The 19751-nt window shown below is 42.8% G+C and overlaps 1 protein-coding gene across 8 annotated transcripts in view; it reads left to right on the forward strand.

Moving 5' to 3' along the window:
* Positions 1-5061, forward strand: part of ADD3 (adducin 3) — a 94992-nt gene extending 89931 nt beyond the window's left edge. For 7 of the 8 annotated variants that reach the window (XM_081192011.1, XM_081192009.1, XM_081192012.1 and 4 more), the window contains 2 exons: positions 1245-1340; positions 2293-5061. In XM_081192011.1, the coding sequence (XP_081048137.1) occupies positions 1245-1340; positions 2293-2585 (389 nt within the window). In that variant the 3' untranslated portion in view covers positions 2586-5061. The remainder of the gene's footprint in view (positions 1-1244; positions 1341-2292) is intronic. The other variant, XM_081192015.1, reaches the window with a different exon arrangement.
* Positions 5062-19751: the final 14690 nt, after the last annotated feature.

Below are 19751 nucleotides of genomic sequence, written 5' to 3' on the forward strand. Positions count from 1 at the left end.
CAAGATTGCACTCCCCTTGTCTTACTGTCTGTGAAGGCATCCATCAGGGTGGCCAAAGACAACTCAGTCCCATGGCCAAGCCTGAACCCGGATTGGAATGGATGTAAATAATCTGTCTTCCAAGAATGCTTGCAGTTTCCCAGCCACTGCACTCTCAACCACCTTCCCCAAGGAGGAGAGTATTTACAGCTGGCCAGTAGTTGTTCCAATCCAAGGGGGCCAGGGCAATTTCTTTAGGACTGGCCATTCGTCTTTTTTTACCCTTCACCACCAAACCCTTTGAACATGCTATTTTACCAGGGTTGCCATATTTCAAAAAGTAAAAACCAGGACACCCCAAAAGTTGTTGAGCTTTTCTCAGAATTGTCTAAGATCCTCCAGAAAGTGCCACCTTTCAGAAACACACCCCCCCCCCGGATGTCAATTCCACCTTTGAAATCCTGGTAATGTCCAGAAAAATCTAGACATATGGCAGCCCTAATTTTACTCTCACTACTTCTAATAGTCTTGGGTAAGACTATTATTTTTAAACTGGACACTTGTTAAATTTCATAGTCCTATAAAAGGGCTTATATGGAAAGGAAAGATGGCATCTGTTACATAGTTGTATTGCTTTCTTATGTTACTATTATAAGTGCATGTCGGCATCTGAAAACAAAGGATTGTGTCCTTCCTTAGAAATTAGTATCAGGTCAATAGTACAACCAGCAGGGTAAAAGGTAAGTATCTTTAAATCATAATTTTTCAAGAAAAAACAGTCTGACAGTAGTATTTTCTCTTGTCTTCAATCTTGATATTATTGCTAGCAAACTTCTAACTTGCCCATTTCTTATTTTTGAAAGCATAAAGATTCAAAGGTAAAAATATTGCATTACAACAAACTTTTCCACCCATCTTCATTCAAAGCATCTGATAAGGAACTTTAATTGCTAATTTGCTGTTGTCTAACACTAGCATTTTCAGCACTAACGTTGCATAGTTTGTTCTGTCTATTTTGTATAGTAACCAACGTATGTTTGCATGGAATACTTCTAAATAATTGGGACCATCTAGAGTGTGTTATAATATACTAAGTTTAGGTTACTAATAGGATGAAATTAGTATAATTATATGTGTTAACATTAGTATAATCAGGTCAGTACTAGTGAAGTTGCTTGTGTTTTGTATGCACTAACGTACACTGATCTCCTTGCATTTGTTTCATTTTGGCATGGCTTTTACTAACTCAAGCTCTTGTCCTACAGATGCTGATCAGGAATTATTCTCAGATGACGGGTCATCTGTTTCACAAATTAATTCTCAAACTCAGTCCCCACAAAATGTCCCTGAAAAAGTAGAAGGTATACAATGTAATGTCCTATGCAGTATCGTGAGCCTGTTAGACCCTTCCTTGCCAATTACCGTATTTTTTGCACCATAACACTCACTTTTTTCCTCCTAAAAAGTAAGGGGAAATGTCTGTGCGTGTTATGGAGGGAATGCCTACGGGTGGCATGCCTACGGATTTTCCTCCTCTAAAAACTATGTGCGTGTTATGGTCGGGTACGTGTTATAGAGAGAAAAATACAGTACTTTTAATTACTTAGATCAGGAAAGGAAAATATAGTCGTCTTGCCAATATGTGAAGACTATGATTTATTTTCTTGAGCTACATCTTTTAAGAATCCTTCTGGATTTATCAGAAGTTTAAATCCAATATCTTCTCTCTAAATAGGGTAGGTTTACCTATAATCTCATTCATTCTTCAGAACAGGTCACTTAGAGACAGTTTCAACGTCATGTTGATCTCCTGTTCCTGCAACAATTTGTGTTCGTATCATTTGGAGAAAGCACTCGCATTTCTTTCCCAGGATTATATGTGTGCATTGGCTCATAATACAAGGCTAACATAACAGTCTATGATGTTGCTCTGTTGGAATTGCCACTGCATCACATTCTATTCAGATAAACTGTCTGTAAGTGTCCAGTTGTGGCTAGGACGTAGCTGATAACCTTGATTCCACACCTCCTACAATTAATATAGCTAATGAGTTACATGCTGGCATGTTTGTTCAAATAAAACGTGGGGCAAGAGGAAAACACCGCTTTGTAGATTATTTTGCCTGGGAAAGTGGGATATAAATACCTAAACAAAAATAAGATACTGGTAGAGGAAGGAGGGGAGCTTTACTAGTTATTCTCTCAGTGTCCCAATATGCTGCTTGCATTTTAGACCTGTGCAGAATTGCTGCATAACCATCAGTATAACAAAGAGTAAAATGCCTCCCGTTTGCTTTCTCTTTTTTTTTACAGAAAATGATGATTACCAACAGGATGCTAACCTCGTCTCTCTGGAGATGCCGGCTGTTGTAATGAATGGCAAAGAAGATTCACATGATGTGGACGAGGATCTTGCACACAGAGTCAGCCAGTTAACCACTAGTACTGTAGAGAATGTGGAGATCACCATTAAGGCCTCTGAAAAAATTGAGGAGACCCTTTCCCCCGAGGGCTCTCCTTCAAAATCACCATCAAAGAAGAAGAAGAAGTTCCGTACTCCATCTTTCCTAAAAAAGAACAAAAAGAAGGAGAAGGTGGAAGCCTGAGTGCAGTTCATTCCGAGGCTACATTGCACATTTCAAACCCATGTTTTAGTTCACGTTTTAGTCACGTTAGGTAGGGTTGTGCAGAAGAATGGGCCTTAACCTAAAAGCAGAACTGGAAAATAAAATTAAATAGAAACAATGTTATGTTAATGAAGCAAAGAATTCATCTCTTAATTAGTTGGTGTAAGAATTACTATGAGGGTTTGAAATACTTAATAGGTCCACCACAAACTAACACTGGCAGGTGTTCCAATATAGCACTATTGTAATTTCAAATACCCTTATGGTTACACATGGAGAGTTTTCTCAATTAGTAGACCTTCAGCACAGTTTCACTAAGGTAGCTGTTGAGTTATCAGATAATGTTGGGTTTTTTTAATCTACTGCCTCACTCTGTAATTGGATGATACTTCTTAGTATTGTGATTTTGACCATAGCAGTTGTTTTACCCCTGCCTCACAGGGTGCTGTTCACCTCACCTTTTCAACCATAGGTCATTTATGATACACTGGCACATAATATTAAGAGGGGAAAACTGTAAAAGGAATTGCATTTGGAATTTTACAGACTCTGTAAAAATTGCATTCATCGATAATAACTTTTGCCAAATACTTCATTTTAGTAAGATATAATTTTTGAAAACTTTTTTTATTCTATCAGTTGGGGGGGCAGGGAGAAAGCCCTTATTTTTCAATAAAGGGGATTTTATACGCTTAACATTGATAACTTAGTTTAACTATGGCAAAACAGAAAAAGAATTTTATACGTTGAAATTTTTGTATACCACTCAGTATAAAGTATTATAGGCATGTAAACCAAGCATTTAACAATAGAATGTATTTAAGGATGCTTGGTGTAGAGTATACTTAAATATAATTCAGGAATCCAGAACCTCTGATTATTGGGTGTTGAAAGCGTATAAACTTAACTGGATTCAGGTTTAAATCTTACTGTATTTTTTTCCTCATGGTATTGCTGTTGAATGAAGAAAAATAAACTTGTTAACATATGGCCTATCCAGGAGATCAGTTCCAAGTATGTCCCTTAGCCATTCTGCGTTACTTCTGCAGCATGTCCAACTAAATTCTCAGGGCAAAGTCTTGAGGACTTACTTGTTGGTCAAGATAAAGCCACAAGGGGTTTCTTTCCCTCTTTGCCTTGAGACACTCAGTTGCAAGTCATCTGTGAGCTCCCTCTTTGCAGATATAGAGTGCTGGTACCATGCTGACAGAATGTCAAGGCCATCGGGTGAAGAGTGTAAAACTCATGCAGCTACATTCCGGCAGCACTCCAGTGGCAAAGATTGCTTGTTCGAGTGAACTTTGCCACCCAGGTGCAGGAAAATGCAAAATGCCCATGGCAAAAGTGCTTCCACAAGGGATGGGGTCTAGATTTCATGCAACAGCTTAGAAGCAACTGCATCTACGTTGCACTATCAACTGATCCTCTGGAAAAGCCCACAACCAAATGAAGGAGACAAAACCGAAAAAGGGAAAGTGAAATGGGAAGAATAAGGGGTTGGAGGTAAAGAGAATAGTAGCTTGTGGGTTATTTTTCATAAAATATATGGTATGGATTTGGGGGTATTTTTTATTAAATTAATGGAACAGCCGTTTCATATAAAATGTATAGGCTTTCATATGGAGTGCCACACGTTCTCCCCTTGCTATCATTGATTTTAATGGGATAATTTTAATCTGAGTTTTGCCTTCTCAAGGAATCTTAGATCCAATTAGTCAAGCGCTATAGGCGCTGATCCTGCCACTTGCTCCTTTTTGCTGGTAGCTTTATTTTGCTTTGAAACTTAAGAAAGAAAAATTCAAACCTGTAAATACACACTAAACATGGAAATTTGCCTAGGGCCTTTAAACTAGCCTTTGTTCATCAGTAGCCACAAGAGCAAATACACCTCAAATATCAATGTGACTCCCAGATTGCCAGTTGAAATATATACCGTATATAGATTGTTAAAATATGGCTGGGTTGTGGTTTGGCATGAAAAAAAATTGACTATAGCATGTTGCAGGGCTGGTTAGCTTTGACTGTGTAAGTGTGAAAATGCAGCGCTGGAGTGACTCTGGAAACGATATTCTAGATATCTCAAAATACTGGAATCAGTGTGTTCTTTTTAAAAAAATAGTGGAAATCTATAAGTTGCTTAACTTTGTTTATGTTCTACATTTTTGTGTTGTATTACAACATATGTAGAAACAGTAACCTGTGAACTATGCTTTTCATAACTTTTAAAAAATATATCTAAATGAATGCAATGTGCATACATATTTTTTAAAAAATGCAACCGTGAACTATTTGCACCTTTTTTTTTGCTAATGCCTCTATTTACTTGCTTTGGCATAAAGAATGAGCCAGCCAACTCTGTGTCCTGTGGAAAAAAATATATAAATGTTGTTGGAAATTGCTCATAGATGTAATGCTAATTAATGTTAAATCACAAATAAACAGTATTTTAAATAGATGGATTTTGGAAACTAATTTATTCACAGCATTCCTCAACCTGCATAACCTGTAGGCTTAAAGCAATCATATGTAGCAGAAGACAGGAGCTGTATAGTTTAAGAATAATAACTTCTATTTGAAAATAGAAAATGAATTCCAAAATTACCATATGGCAAACACAAATATGTGATTTTTTCTCTACTGAGTTTTATCCTCAGAAGGTCTAGAACTCTGTAATCACATAATATACAAGGTTGTTAGGATAGAGTATTATAAATGCATATCCCTAGTTGGGTTTGTAGACTTCTACTTGCCATAGAGAAACTTTAAAAATTTAAGCAGTGTCTGAAACAAGGAGACTGTGTTGCAATATGACTTCTACATTTGTAGCAACTGATCCACAATTGCTTCTGCTTGTTTGTGTATACACTCCCAACAGACATTAACCATTCAGAGCAGAGTATACTATCAATGTTGTAATTATTACTGTGATATAGTCCTTTGTATGCGGTGCAAGGCTATACTTCTTGTTGCTGTTTGGTCATGTCCGACTCTTCGTGACCCCATGGACCAGAGCATGCCAGGCACTCCTGTCTTCTACTGCCTCCCGCAGTTTGGTCAAACTCATGCTGGTAGCTTCGAGAACACTGTCCAACCATCTCGTCCTCTGCCGTCCCCTTCTCCTTGTGCCCTCCATCTTTCCCAACATCAGGGTCTTTTCCAGGGAGTCTTCTCTTCTCATGAGGTGGCCAAAGTATTGGAGCCTCAGCTTCACAATCTGTCCTTCCAGTGAGCACTCAGGGCTGATTTCCTTAAGAATGGATAGGTTTGATCTTGCAGTCCATGGGACTCTAGTATAGCAAGGCTATACTACCAATGTCCATTAGGTGGCATCTGCTCCCTTTCGCATTTTTTTGTGTATGTGGAATTAATCCCTTGAAAGACAATTAGCAAGCTGCTTTCAAAGAAAGTATTTTGGTGGAGGCTCTGTGGGCATTATTCCAGCTGCACTTCAAACAGATGAAAGGGAACAGCTGGCTTTTTTGGACATCTATGTTTATCAGCTCAGTTGGAAACCCAGAAATGGAATGTTTATCTCAGAGGATTTCCCCCCACTTCCCACACACATGTACACATTTTCCTTAAAATCTTTTAAGAATATTATGCTTGCTTTTGGGTACCAGAATATATCTTTTTTTAGAATGTTATACTCTTGAGTAGATTATGGAGCTATCACATTTAACAAGGCAGATTTACTCTCCATTTTAGGACCTCTTCAGTACAAAGTTCTTGGGTGGAGACACTAACTGAAATTTTTAATGTAGAATCTGCATAAAATACATGTCCCTGAAAGTGCATGTAGTACACACTTGCTGGGCAGCCCTTTGCAGTGGACACTTGCGAGCACATATACATTGGGTGAACATGCCTGTACAGTGGTACCTTGGGTTACATACATAACCCAGAAATAGTGCTTCAGGTTAAGAACTTTGCTTCAGGATGAGAACAGAAATCGTGCTGCGGCGGCACGGCGGTAGCAGGAAGCCCCATTAGCTAAAGTGGTGCTTCAGGTTAAGAACGGACCTCTGGAACGAATTAAGTACTTAACCCAAGGTGCCACTGTATATACATGCTCACAGCAAATGGTGTGATGCTACGTGATTATAAACTGCTTTGAAATCAAATTCACATGGGGCAGCATGTAAATCTTAGAGCTAACTATGCAAATCACACATTTTAGATTTACATGCAGGTTCCACATCAAACAGTTAGGCAAAGCATTTTAGGTCAGGGTGTTTAAAACAAACGGGAGCAGAATGGAGCTGAATATCAGAGTGCTACAGATCATCTTTTAAAAGGGAGCATCACCTAAATCCAAACATTCCTATACATTGCCATATCATGAAATAAAGAACTGCAGGATTATTTATATTATAATGTAAGCCAAGTAGAAGGATCCGTCATACTGGAAGGGACAGTTTAAAACAAAAGACTGCCCGGAACCCTATGACTCTTTCCTTCTTTTTTGTTTTATTTAGATACTCCATTTATTGTATACATCATCACATAATATTAAGGTCTCTTTTAAAAATCTACAGTCCTCTTTCTGAAGACACCTTTACAGTAGTACCTCGGGTTACAGACGCTTCAGGTTACAGACTCTGCTAACCCAGAAATAGTACCTTGGGTTAAGAACTTTGCTTCAGGATGAGAACAGAAATCGTGCTCTGGTGGCGCGGCGGCAGCAGGAGGCCCCATTAGCTATGGGTAGTGCTTCAGGTTAAGAACAGTTTCAGGTTAAAACGGACCTCCAGAACGAATTAAGTACGTAACCTGAGGTACCACTGTAGTATGATGCAAGTTTGGATCCATTCATGGAAACAAATGGATAGTCTTTGGTATCCTTATGTCTCTTCCCATCCCACCCCCCCAAAACAGGCATAGGCAAACTCGGCCCTGCAGATGTTTTGGGACTACAACTCCCATGATCCCTAGCTAACAGGGATGATGAGAACTGTAGTCTCAAAACATCTGGAGGGCTGAATTTTCCCATGCCTGCCCCAAAACTTACTGTGGTCTGAAGTTTCATGGGCCAGCATTCACCTAAGTGGGACTGCACCATTCCATGCTCAACTTTCAGTTCTTCCCACATATGCGTTTGAGATGGGTGTTGTGCATCTTGCAGGGATCAGCTGCACTGAATGACCAGATCCGGTTGCTCAACGCTGCCTCCTTGCAACTTTCTCAGAAAAACTCAAGACGGCTCTTCTGTGATGACACCATTTGCCTTGGCTTCAAACAAGTTTTCTTATTTTTCTGCTTTGATGACCTATAAAGAAGAGTTGTGTGCAACTCAAAGGCTTACATTAACACTTCATATGCTCTGTAGAGCCGACATAACTACTAATGGCTCTACTCACAAGGTTCACACCTGGTTCACACATAATGCTAGTCTATGGCTTATTAAACCATGGCTTAGTGTTAAGTGTGAACCCTGCCCAGTGACTTAACTAGGATTTCTGTACTGAAAACACAATCTCTGAAGCCTTTGTTTTTGCTTTTTTAATGGCTTGGTGTTATGTGTGAACCCATCACCCTTTCTTAAGCACAAGATAATTTGTGCCTGGTTAGATAAATCATGGCTTAGAGTTGTATGTCAACCAGGCCAACATGTGTGTAAACATCAGATGAATGTAAAAATCTAGCAATTGAAAACATTGCACAGCTTCTGTCTGTGAGCCTCTCACTCCACCTCCACTCCCAGCTTGTTCTCTGGAGGCACAGAATTTGATGGATCTGAATGTTCTGAAATTGCAGCCATGAAAGAATTGACTAGTCAGTGTTGAATTGGTTCCCCCTGCCTTTTTTGGACTAGATTCAGACTATGTCATACTGTTGCCCTGCAGATGTTGTTGGTCTCCCAACTACCCCCAGTGGCCAGGGCTGGTTGCAGTCCCAAGAACCTGAAAAATCATCTCACTTCTTACATACCCAGTCGATAACTTTGTAGGTGAGGGCCTCCTGCAAATAACAACTTATCAGACGGTCCATTCTGCACAGTATAGGAATCGGGCCTTTATTATGGCACCTCTCCTTAAATGTTAGACAGGCACCATCTCCGTTGTATTTTTGTCACCTGCATTAGTATTGGAGTTGTTTTAAAGTGGATTTTAAAGATGTTTATTATTGTACAGTCGTACCTCGGGTTAAGTACTTAATTCGTTTCGGAGGTCCGCACTTAACCTGAAACTGTTCTTAACATGAAGCACCACTTTAGCTAATGGGGCCTCCTGCTGCTGCCACGCCACCGCAGCACAATTTCTGTTCTCATCCTGAAGCAAAGTTCTTAACCCAAGGTACTATTTCTGGGTTAGCGGAGTCTGTAACCTGAAGCGTATGTAACCTGAAGCGTATGTAACCCAAGGTACCACTGTATTGCTTGTTGTTTGCTGCCCTGCACTCCTTTTGAGAGGAGGAATGGGATATACATTTTATTATTATTATTATTATTATTATTATTATTATTATTATTATTATTATTATTAATAAATAGCTAGAGGGACACAGGTTAGTCACCCCTGCTTTAGTCCCAATCAAATCAAGTGGATAAGGTACTGATGATAAACAGTGGCTAACTCAGGCTGCGTACAAATTACCAACTTCAAATTCAACTACATTGTTCTTTTTCTTGACACTAATCCAAGCTGATAGGGGGCGGGGACGCATCAAAATGCAGTATTTCGTAAGAAATGACACAATAGATACAGACTGTGGCTAACGTGTGAACACTCTTCCTACGCAGCTGTGGACATGCACCGGATGCAGAATAAACAGAAGTAGACACAGTCATAGTTTTTGGATCCAACCTCTTATCATTCTTGTCATCACACTCATCATTATTTGCGTCTCTCTGGGTGTCCTGGTTTCTTGGCAAAGTTACCAAGAGTTTTGCAACTCCCAAGATTATCTGCTCCTACACTCTTTATTCCCCGCCCTCCCCCCACAGCTTCTGTCTGGTGAAAAATAAGTTGATATGTTAATCAAGCAGGACACAGTAGTAGCCAAGCATGCACCCTCTGTGTGGGAGAGAGAAGATTGGATGCAGCCAGGTGCCACTTGTTGAAGGAGGAAATGTTAAAGAAAATAGGCGACCTGTTGAAATGTATAGAACACCTATCTTACGGATGTTGATGTATCTGTTGGTCTAGTTTTTAAAATTAAAAAGCTTCTTCAGAATTGTGGAATCCTCAGCAAGGAGCGAAGAGGAAAAATTGTGTATGTAGCCTTAATGATTTTTCCCTTCCCCCCCCCCCTGAAAACATGGGTGAATTGTGCAGTGAAGATTTTTGTCTCTGCTCCTGCCCTGTGAACTGTCCCAGGAAGGCTTTTTGCCAAGTTTCAGTGGGCCTCGGGCAGCAGCTTCTTGAAGTTGGAATGTCCCCCCCCCCCTTTTTGTGCACAAAAAATACCTAGAAGCTTTGTGGGTGATACCTGAAGCCAAATAGCACTCATTACCCTGATGGTTATTTATTAGCATTTATATTAAGGCTGGTGGCTGTGAACCACACATTAATAAACACCCTTTGCTACTGAATAAAAGTGAGACTTTCAGTCCTTTGGCTCTGCTGAAAAGCAGCTCAATGTGGAGAGAGCAAGCGCCAATCGCATGAATCTGGTTTTGAAATAAAGTTTAAAATACAAAAAAGGAAGCCCGTCCTGCAACAATATTGGCTAATTAAATAATAATAATAATAATAATAATAATTTATTATTTATACCCCGCCCATCTGGCTGGGCTTCCCCAGCCACTCTGGGCGGCTTCCAAAAGAATATTAAAATACTATAATACATCAAACATTAAAAGCTTCCTGAAACAGGGCTGCCTTCAGATGTCTTCTAAAAGCCTGGTAGTTGTTGTTCTCTTTGACATCTGGTGGGAGGGCGTTCCACAGGGCGGGTGCCACTACCGAGAAGGCCCTCTGCCTGGTTCCCTGTAACTTGGCTTCTCGCAGTGAGGGAACCGCCAGAAGGCCCTCGGTGCTGGACCTCAGTGTCCGGGTAGAACGATGGAGGTGGAGACGCTCCTTCAGGTATACTGGACCGAGGCCGTTTAGGGCTTTAAAGGTCAGCACCAACACTTTGAATTGTGCTCGGAAACGTACTGGGAGCCAATGTAGGTCTTTCAAGACCGGTGTTATGTGGTCTCTGCGGCCGCTCCCAGTCACCAGTCTAGCTGCCACATTCTGGATTAGTTGTAGTTTCCGGGTCAACCATAATGCTAATTAAAAGAAAAGGGGAGATACTTTTGAATATTTGATGTCCTCGTGGACAGCAAATAAACATTGGTGTGGTTATAGGATGGTTGAAGGAGCAGACTGACCTTCATGGAGAACCTGAGCAGGAGAGACAAGGATTTACCATTGCATTCCACACCCAGTCAGCTTGTACCAGCCATGACTGAGACTATACATTTCCCTTTACAGTGGTGCCTCGCAAGACGAAATTAATTTGTTCCGCAAGTTTTTTCTTCTTGCGAGTTTTTCGTCTTGCGATGCACGGTTTCCCATAGGAATGCATTGAAAATCAATTAATGCGTTCCTATGGAAACCGCCTTCAGACCAGGTCCGGGGACAGTCTGTCCCCCGACCTCTTCTGAAGGCTGGGGGGGGGACAAGGGCTTTTCTTCCCACCCCCAGCATTTTAAAAAACCCCGGGACAGCGGAGGACTTCTCCGCTGTCCGGGGCGATCTTAAAATGCTGGCGGGTGGCATTTTAAAATCGCCCGGGACAGCGGAGGACTTCTCCGCTGTCCGGGGCGATGTAAAAGCCCCTGGGAAGGCAGGCAGGGGGGACAAAGACTTTTGCCCCCCGCCCGCCTTCAGAAGAGGTCCTGGACCTCTTCTGAAGGCGGGCGGGGGCGAAAGTCTTTGCTCCCCCCCCCCGCCTGCCTTCAAAAGCCGTCCGCGATAGCGGGAAGCTCTTCCCTGCTATCCCGGACTGCTTTTAAAATGCTGGCGGTGGGGAGCAAAGCCTTTCGGCCCCCGCCAGCCTTCCTGGACCTCTTCTGAAGGCCGGAGGGGGGGGAAAGGCTTTGCTCCCCACCGCCAGCATTTAAAAGAGGTCCCCGGAGATTTCCCTATGGGCTTTCGTCTTGCGAAGCAAGCCCATAGGGAAATTCGTCTTGTGAAGCGCCTCCAAAACAGAAAACCCTTTCGTCTTGCAGGTTTTCCGTCTTGCGAGGCATTCGTCTTGCGGGGTACCACTGTATTCTGCATCCTATAGAATCCCACTGCTCCTTTCTGAATTGATGTATGCCATTGGCCATGATCCATATCTCTCTGTATCTATCTAGCCATTTCTTATGAGAGAAGAAGAGCCTGGTGGATCAGACCAGTGGCCCACCTAGTCCTTTTTCTAATGGTGGCCAACCAGATGCCTGTGGCTTAGACTCCTTAAGGCCTTGGATCTACCGGTAGCCCCACCCTGAATGACCCCATTGAGAGCTTCTCTCTTGTTTCCTCTGCTGGCATTCTCTGGCCATCAGAGAGGCAACAATGCACCTTTCTCCTACCTGCCCCTCTGCACTCAGCCATCAACAGGGTAAGTGGGTAGGATCGTACTCAAAAATAGCCTGAAGAGAAGCTTGAGGGAGTGAAAGTCATTTTGTTGCTGTTAGATGTGTGTCAAATACACCGCAAGGACAGCAGTTGACGTGGGGTAGGGAAGCCACCTGCTTTGCAGAAAGGCAGAAGGATCACCCACTCTTTTCTACCCACCCTCGTTCACAGCACTGCAGCAGTGAGTAAAAAATCAGCTTCCCAAACAGCCTTCTGTTGGGCCAAACTAATCATGATTTCAGTTGTGTGAAAATTAAGTTTGTGAGGGAGAGTCGATGAACAAGACAAAGGCTCCTTAGATCAGGGATGGGGTACCTGTGGCCATCATCCCTGACCACTGGCCATGCTGCCTGGGGCTGGTGGAAGTTAAAGACTGGAGGGCCACAGCTTCAGATACCAGGTGCCTAACTGTGAAGGAAGACAATAGGATGATCATCTTGTTAGTATCCCATTCAAGCAGGAGAATTTACATTGATCCGAGCTGTTTTCAGTTGCACCCTGGCCAGTGAACATTTGGGGGGGGGGGAATGAATGTTGGAGTCAGACAAAAGGAAGCTCTGTTTACTCAATGGTAAAAAAGGTATTTTGTACATATTTAGAACTTCTGGATCAAAGGTTCTCTTCATTTTCTTCTATCACTGAGACCTGGTGTCTTGTTTTGGTCTTTGTTTTTCAGAGATTCGCAGTTAAGGGAAAGGAACCCTTGACTTGCATTGAGTCGAATAAGACATATTTCAGAAGAACCAGTTCAGAAGAACTATCATGTACCTAAGTCAGGGTTGAGTGAATGCTAGATTGTAGTCCAAAGTCAAAGTTCAGAGAGTCCTAGTCAAGAAGGACAAGGACTTGAAATCAAAAAGGATGCAGTCAGATTTGAGCAGGTGATTATAATTAAATGACACAAAACAGTGAAAGTTGGAAAGGATTTGCTGAAATAATTAATAACTAGAACACAAAAAGGGAGGTGTGAGGAGGTCGATGAAACAAGTTAATGAAAGATAAAGATATGGAAATGTTGGATGTGCTTTTAATTGTTTTTGCTTTTGTTTTTGTTTTGATGTATCGTGTTTTTTGCTTTTTTATATGAAAAAAATGTACTGTAATGTATTGATTTGTATTGTTTACTTTTATTTTTATTTTTTACTTCTTTCTTTAATTCTTAAACTTTTAATAAATATTATTTTTTTAAAAAAAGATTTGAGCAGGTGATCAACTCCCATGAGCATCGCAAGAGGGAAAAGTCAGGGCTTGAGTTAGAGCAGGGGTCAGCAAACTTACCACGCCTTGGGCCGGTGTCTCCAGTGCCAATCGCGTGGCCGGCCGGAGGGCAGGGGAGCGTGTGCCCATACGCGTGCACACACACTATTTCCAGCGCACTTCCGGGTCGGAGGAGCACCGGAAATAGCTTGCGCGCATGTGCACGGGGCCTCCTCCGACCTGGATGTGCACCGGAAATAATGCTTGCGCATGCGCACAAGCTATTTCTGGTGCTCCTCCGACCTGGAAGTGGGCAGCCGCGCAGCGCAGCGCTGGTAAGAGTGGGGGGTGGCAGGGGTCTCTGCGGGCCGGATAAACGAGTCCCTCAGGCCTTCTCCGGCCTGCGAGCCTTAGTTTGGGGACCCCTGAGTTAGAGCAAGGCAGCCCACTGAACAATCTGTGCAAGTCAAGAAACATGAACCCAGACATGAGCCAACACAAGAAGAAGGTCCCAAAGTTGAAAAGAAATGAGTGCCTAGCTACCTCAGCTCCAGGAAAGATGGCTGTTGTGCTCAGGTGGCTGCTTGTTTGATATAGATGCCTCTTAACAGTCTGTGAGCACATCATGCACTTGGTAAAGCTAGGTAGGTTGGTCAGTGTGTGCCATATTAGGTTCCATTATGGAAGAAAGCTGAGAAATAAATGAAATTAGCACCCAGGGCCAGTAACTAATACAGCAGGAGATGGGAGACAGAACTCTGAGTGTGATCCTTTCTGCTTGTGTTGAGTGACTAAAGGCTTTGATGCCATGCAGTTCCTCATTCAGGATAACTTATTTATTGGCTCTCCCTTGATTTCTGCTACAGGGTGTCCTGAACCCCTGGCCTACCTGGTAGCAAGTCAGTATGCCAAGTTCAAAGTCCAGAGGTCAATCCACGCAAAGGTCAGGAAGTGCAGTCCAAGATCAATCAAAGTAGCTAATTACAGGTAGGTAGCCGTGTTGGTCTGCTGTAGTCGAAACAAAACAAAACAAAACAAATAAAATAAAAAATTCCTTCCAGTAGCACCTTAGAGACCAACTAAGTTAGTTATTGGTATGAGCTTTTGTGTGCATGCACACTTCTGTTTCAGTGCTACTGGAAGGATATTTTATTTTATTATTTTGTTTCGACAAAGTAGCTAAGTCTGAATTCTAGCAGTCAAGATACCCAAAGTACTGCCCCATAGAGGTCCAGAAGCAACCAAGCCAAGGTCCATCAACATGGGCAGTTGAGCAGACGCAGCACCTCAGCTCTATTTCCCTTGTGTATTTTGCATGCTGATTGCAGTATCTGGGCTTGACGAGGCAGGTGACCCTCACCTGTTCCAAGCCTCCTCCAGCTGAGGAATTGCAGCCCTCTTTCCACAGCTAGCAAGCCCCACCTGGCCAGCCAGGGAGCTGGGCTGTGGGCTTTTGCCTGCCTCAGCCTCCAAGAGCACCCCTCCCGCTTCTCCCTACGCCTCAGAACCCACTGTGTTTGTGGCTCTGGTGATGAGTCCTGCTGCTCTGGATCCAGTGCATTGACATCCATCCTCTAGGCATCCTTAATTCATTCTGAACGTCTGTTCTTAACCTGAAACTGTTCTTAACCTGAAGCACCACTTTAGCTAATGGGGCCTCCCGCTGCTGCCGCACTGCCGGAGCACGATTTCTGTTCTTATCCTGAAGCAGAGTTCTTAACCCAATTTACTATTTCTGGGTTAGCGGAGTCTGTAACCTGAAGCGTATGTAACCCAAGGTACCACTGTAGTAGCAAACCAAGCTTCTCTGTCATCTGTAGCTTTTAGAAGCTGACATAGATATCTGCATGTGGATATTCTTCCTTATCCCACTCAGTTTTTACCATGGATCGCCTTAAGTTCTATAAAAGATGAACCATGATGCAACATAGGGAGATAATTGTGTGGAGAGGGGGATTCCCCCTCTACATGACACAGAAGCCCTTCAAGCTAGACCTCTTGAGTCCCAACCCAGCTTTGACTTTATAGTCTTCCTTTTCTGTGCATTATGCTGGCAGGAAGCCAAGTTTCATTTAACACAGAACTTTGATGGCATAACACAGTTAAGTAAAAAGAGGTCATGATTAGGGCTTGCACAAATGTGTCTCCCTCAGAGGCGAGCACGCAGTTGCTGAAATCAGCAGGCAGAGGCACCGTCTTGAAGCCAGGGTGGCTATCTAAAGAACTTTTAACTGAATTAAGATTAAAAAAGGATGTGTACAAAAAATGGAAAAGGGGGGAAACCACCAAAGAGGAATTCAAACAAACAGCCAGCACGTGTAGACACAAAGTCAGAAAAGCTAAAGCACAGAATGAACTCAGGCTTGCTAGAGAGGTTAAAAGCAACAAAAAAGGCTTTTATGGGTATGTTCGTAGCAAAAGGAAGAACAAAGAAACAGTTGGGTCACTCAGAGGAGAAGATGGTGAAATGCAAACAGGGGACACAGAAAGGGCTGAACTCCTCAATTCCTTCTTTGCCTCAGTCTTCTCCGATAAAGAAAACAATGCCCGACCTGAAGAATTTGGAGCAAATGATTCAGCAAAGGAAACACAGCCCAGAATAACTAAGGAGATAGTACAAGAATATTTGGCTAGTTTAGATGTATTCAAGTCTCCAGGGCCAGATGAACTGCATCCAAGAGTATTAAAAGAACTGGCAGATGTGATCTCAGAACCACTGGCAGTCATCTTTGAGAATTCCTGGAGAACAGGCGAAGTCCCGGCAGACTGGAGGAGGGCAAATGTTGTCCCTATTTTCAAAAAGGGGAAAAGAGAGGACCCAAATAATTACCGCCCAGTCAGTCTGACATCAATAGCAGGGAAGATTCTGGAGCAGATCATTAAGCAAACAGTCTGTGAGCACCTAGAAAGGAATGCTGTGATCACCAATAGTCAGCATGGATTTCTGAAAAAATAAGTCATGTCAGACTAACCTGATCTCGTTTTTTTGACAGAATTACAAGCCTGGTAGATGAAGGGAACGCAGTGGATGTAGCCTACCTTGATTTCAGCAAGGCATTTGACAAGGTGCCCCATGATATTCTTGTAAAGAAGCTGGTAAAATGTGGTCTTGACTATGCTACCACTCAGTGGATTTGTAACTGGCTGACTGACCGAACCCAAAGGGTGCTCATCAATGGTTCCTCTTCATCCTGGAGAAGAGTGACTAGTGGGGTGCCACAGGGTTCTGTCTTGGGCCCGGTCTTATTCAACATCTTTATCAATGACTTGGATGATGGACTCAAGGGCATCCTGATCAAATTTGCAGATGACACCAAACTGGGAGGGGTGACTAACACCCCAGAGGACAGGATCACACTTCAAAACGACCTTGACAGATTAGAGAACTGGGCAAAAACAAACAAGATGAATTTTAACAGGGAGAAATGTAAAGTATTGCACTTGGGCAAAAAAAATGAGAGGCACAAATACAAGATGGGTGACACCTGGCTTGAGAGCAGTACATGTGTAAAGGATCTAGGAGTCTTGGTTGACCACAAACTTGACATGAGCCAACAGTGTGACGCGGCAGCTAAAAAAGCCAATGCAATTCTGGGCTGCATCAATAGGAGTATAGCATCTAGATCAAGGGAAGTAATAGTGCCACTGTATTCTGCTCTGGTCAGACCACACCTGGAGTACTGTGTCCAGTTCTGGGCACCACAATTCAAGAAGGACACTGACAAACTGGAACGTGTCCAGAGGAGGGCAACCAAAATGGTCAAAGGCCTGGAAACGATGCCTTATGAGGAACGGCTAAGGGAGCTGGGCATGTTTAGCCTGGAGAAGAGGAGGTTAAGGGGTGATATGATAGCCATGTTCAAATATATAAAAGGATGTCACATAGAGGAGGGAGAAAGGTTGTTTTCTGCTGCTCCAGAGAAGCGGACACGGAACAATGGATCCAAACTGCAAGAAAGAAGATTCCACCTAAACATTAGGAAGAACTTCCTGACAGTAAGAGCTGTTCGACAGTGGAATTTGCTGCCAAGGAGTGTGGTGGAGTCTCCTACTTTGGAAGTCTTTAAGCAGAGGCTTGACAACCATATGTCAGGAGTGCTCTGATGGTGTTTCCTGCTTGGCAGGGGGTTGGACTCGATGGCCCTGTGGTCTCTTCCAACTCTATGATTCTATGATTCTATGATTCTATGATTCTATGATTCTATGATTCTATGACACTTTACCTTGGGTGCTTTACTGTCCTCCTTAAGCACAAGAAGTCTGCCCTGGCTAGATAATGCCATGGGAAAATGTATCCACTTTTATTTACTGTTCAGAACCTTTATTTTTTATTCAAAATGCTCATACCCTGGGTTTTCTTCATGATACAAGCCACCTTACAAAAATAACAAAATCCTTTTAAAACAGTGATGGACAGAAACAGCAATTAAATAACCATTAAAGCCCACTATGATAATTTTAAGAAGCCAGAGTGGAAAACCGGAGTAAAATACCAGATTGATTGTAATTAATGTATGTTGTGAAGCTATAGGATCCTGCCTCTATAAAGGCCAAAAGCCTTCCAGAATATAGTGGTACCTCGGTTTTTGAACGTAATCCATTCTGCAAGACCGTTCGAGTTCCGAAATGTTTGAAAACTGAGGCGCAAAGGGCGGTCTGCAAATTTACCGTACTTTTCCGTCTATAAGACTACGGTATGTTTTTTTACTCTAAAATAATGTTCAAAATCTGGGCTCGTCTTATACACGGATAGTATCTCCCCCCCCCCCATTTTCTTAACTCAAAGTCCTCAGAAATAGGGGGCGTCTAATACATGGGGATGTCTTATAGACGGAAAAATACGGTAATTGAGAAAATTGAGCAACACTCAACAGAAACTGTTTGACTTCCAAGGTGCTTTCAAAAACGGAAACATTTACTTTTGGGTTTTTGGCGTTCGAGTTCTGAAATGTTAGTCAACAGAGATGTTCGAAAACCAAGGTACCACTGTAGCAAGATTTTAATAACAAGGAGAAGGACAAGCGGAAACCTCTCTAGGTAGGGAGTTCCAAAGTCTGCCACTTGAGCCAACCAAACATGGCTTTGGAACTGATAGAACGGGCCTCCATAGATGGTCTCATGGTCCCTGTTCCAGATTACCACCATTATGGCTTGCCCAAGATGAGTCCTGTAGCACAGGGCCACTAATGTGGTGGCTTCCAGAACTTGTGGGCTACAGCTGCCATCCTCCCTGGTCACTGGTCATGCTTGCTGAGGCTGAGCAGAGTTGGGGTCCACAGCATCTGGGCACCAGTTTGGCTCCACCCACTACACATGGCAGAAGATACATGTGAAAGCTCTACTGTGGGCTTGGGAACTAGGGCACAGAAGCTTTTCAGATGTTTTTTCGTCCTGCTGCCCCATCTGTCGCCGTGCCCAATAACTACTCTCTCAAAGTACCAAGCCAGCCTCACAAATGGCACTCCAGAGGGGGCCATTCAAATTTCTTGAAGCATCCAGTCGTATACCATTTTGCTCAGAAGAACACAAAACATACTTTATGTGGCTCTGAAGTGCTTTGGGGGGACAATGAATTGTGCATGCCCACACTAGGCACCCTTTGAAAGCAGCGTCAACTGCCTTGGATGGGGCATTGCAGGTCAACCAGGGCAACGTCCCATACGAGGGAACCCTCTGTTTATATGCCTCTCTGCTTCCCAAGAAGCATGTGCCAGCTCTGAGGACATGGCTGTAATTTAGAGCAGGGGAAACGTGAGCCAAACCTATGCATGCCTATGCAGAGTTTCTTCTGTCCAAGAATACATCTTTAGCACTATTATTACTAATTATTGGTTTCCTTTTCCCTCTTTGGACTTTAAAAGGGGGGGAGGCTATGAGGATGGGGAAGACCATCCTTCTTATAAATGTGTGAAAATGGCTACCAACTATGGAAAAAATAAAATAAAAGCAATTAGTAGCTGAACTGGCTGCTGGCGTAGCCACAAAAGCTTTTCAGTCAAATTGTTTCTTGGCCTAACAGTTTCTGTGGCTAACATTCAAGTCCGTTTCTTGAGGTTGGCTCATCTTTATCACACCATCCTCCTTTGGAAGAGGTTTGTTAAAATCGTCTGGAGTTTAAAGGGGATGGATTTGGCTGTCTCAGACTGTGCCTGAGCATGTCAGGTGGAACCCAGCCCTCCATTTTATTCACTGATCATAAATTAGTTGTAATGAAATTGGGAAAGTTACTACCACATTCACCCTGGTGTTCCTGCGTTCTTCAGACATCAGCCGATGGGCTCTTACTCTGGAAACATGTTTTGAAGCTTGAATCTCTGACCTAGATCTCGAAATTCCTGTGGTAACGTATGTTTTGGCACATAAACACATTTGGACTCTGCTGAGCAAGGATTTT

This window comes from Podarcis bocagei (genome assembly GCF_964188305.1).
Source record: "Podarcis bocagei genome assembly, chromosome: 4".
Classification (NCBI taxonomy): Eukaryota; Metazoa; Chordata; class Lepidosauria; order Squamata; family Lacertidae; genus Podarcis; species Podarcis bocagei.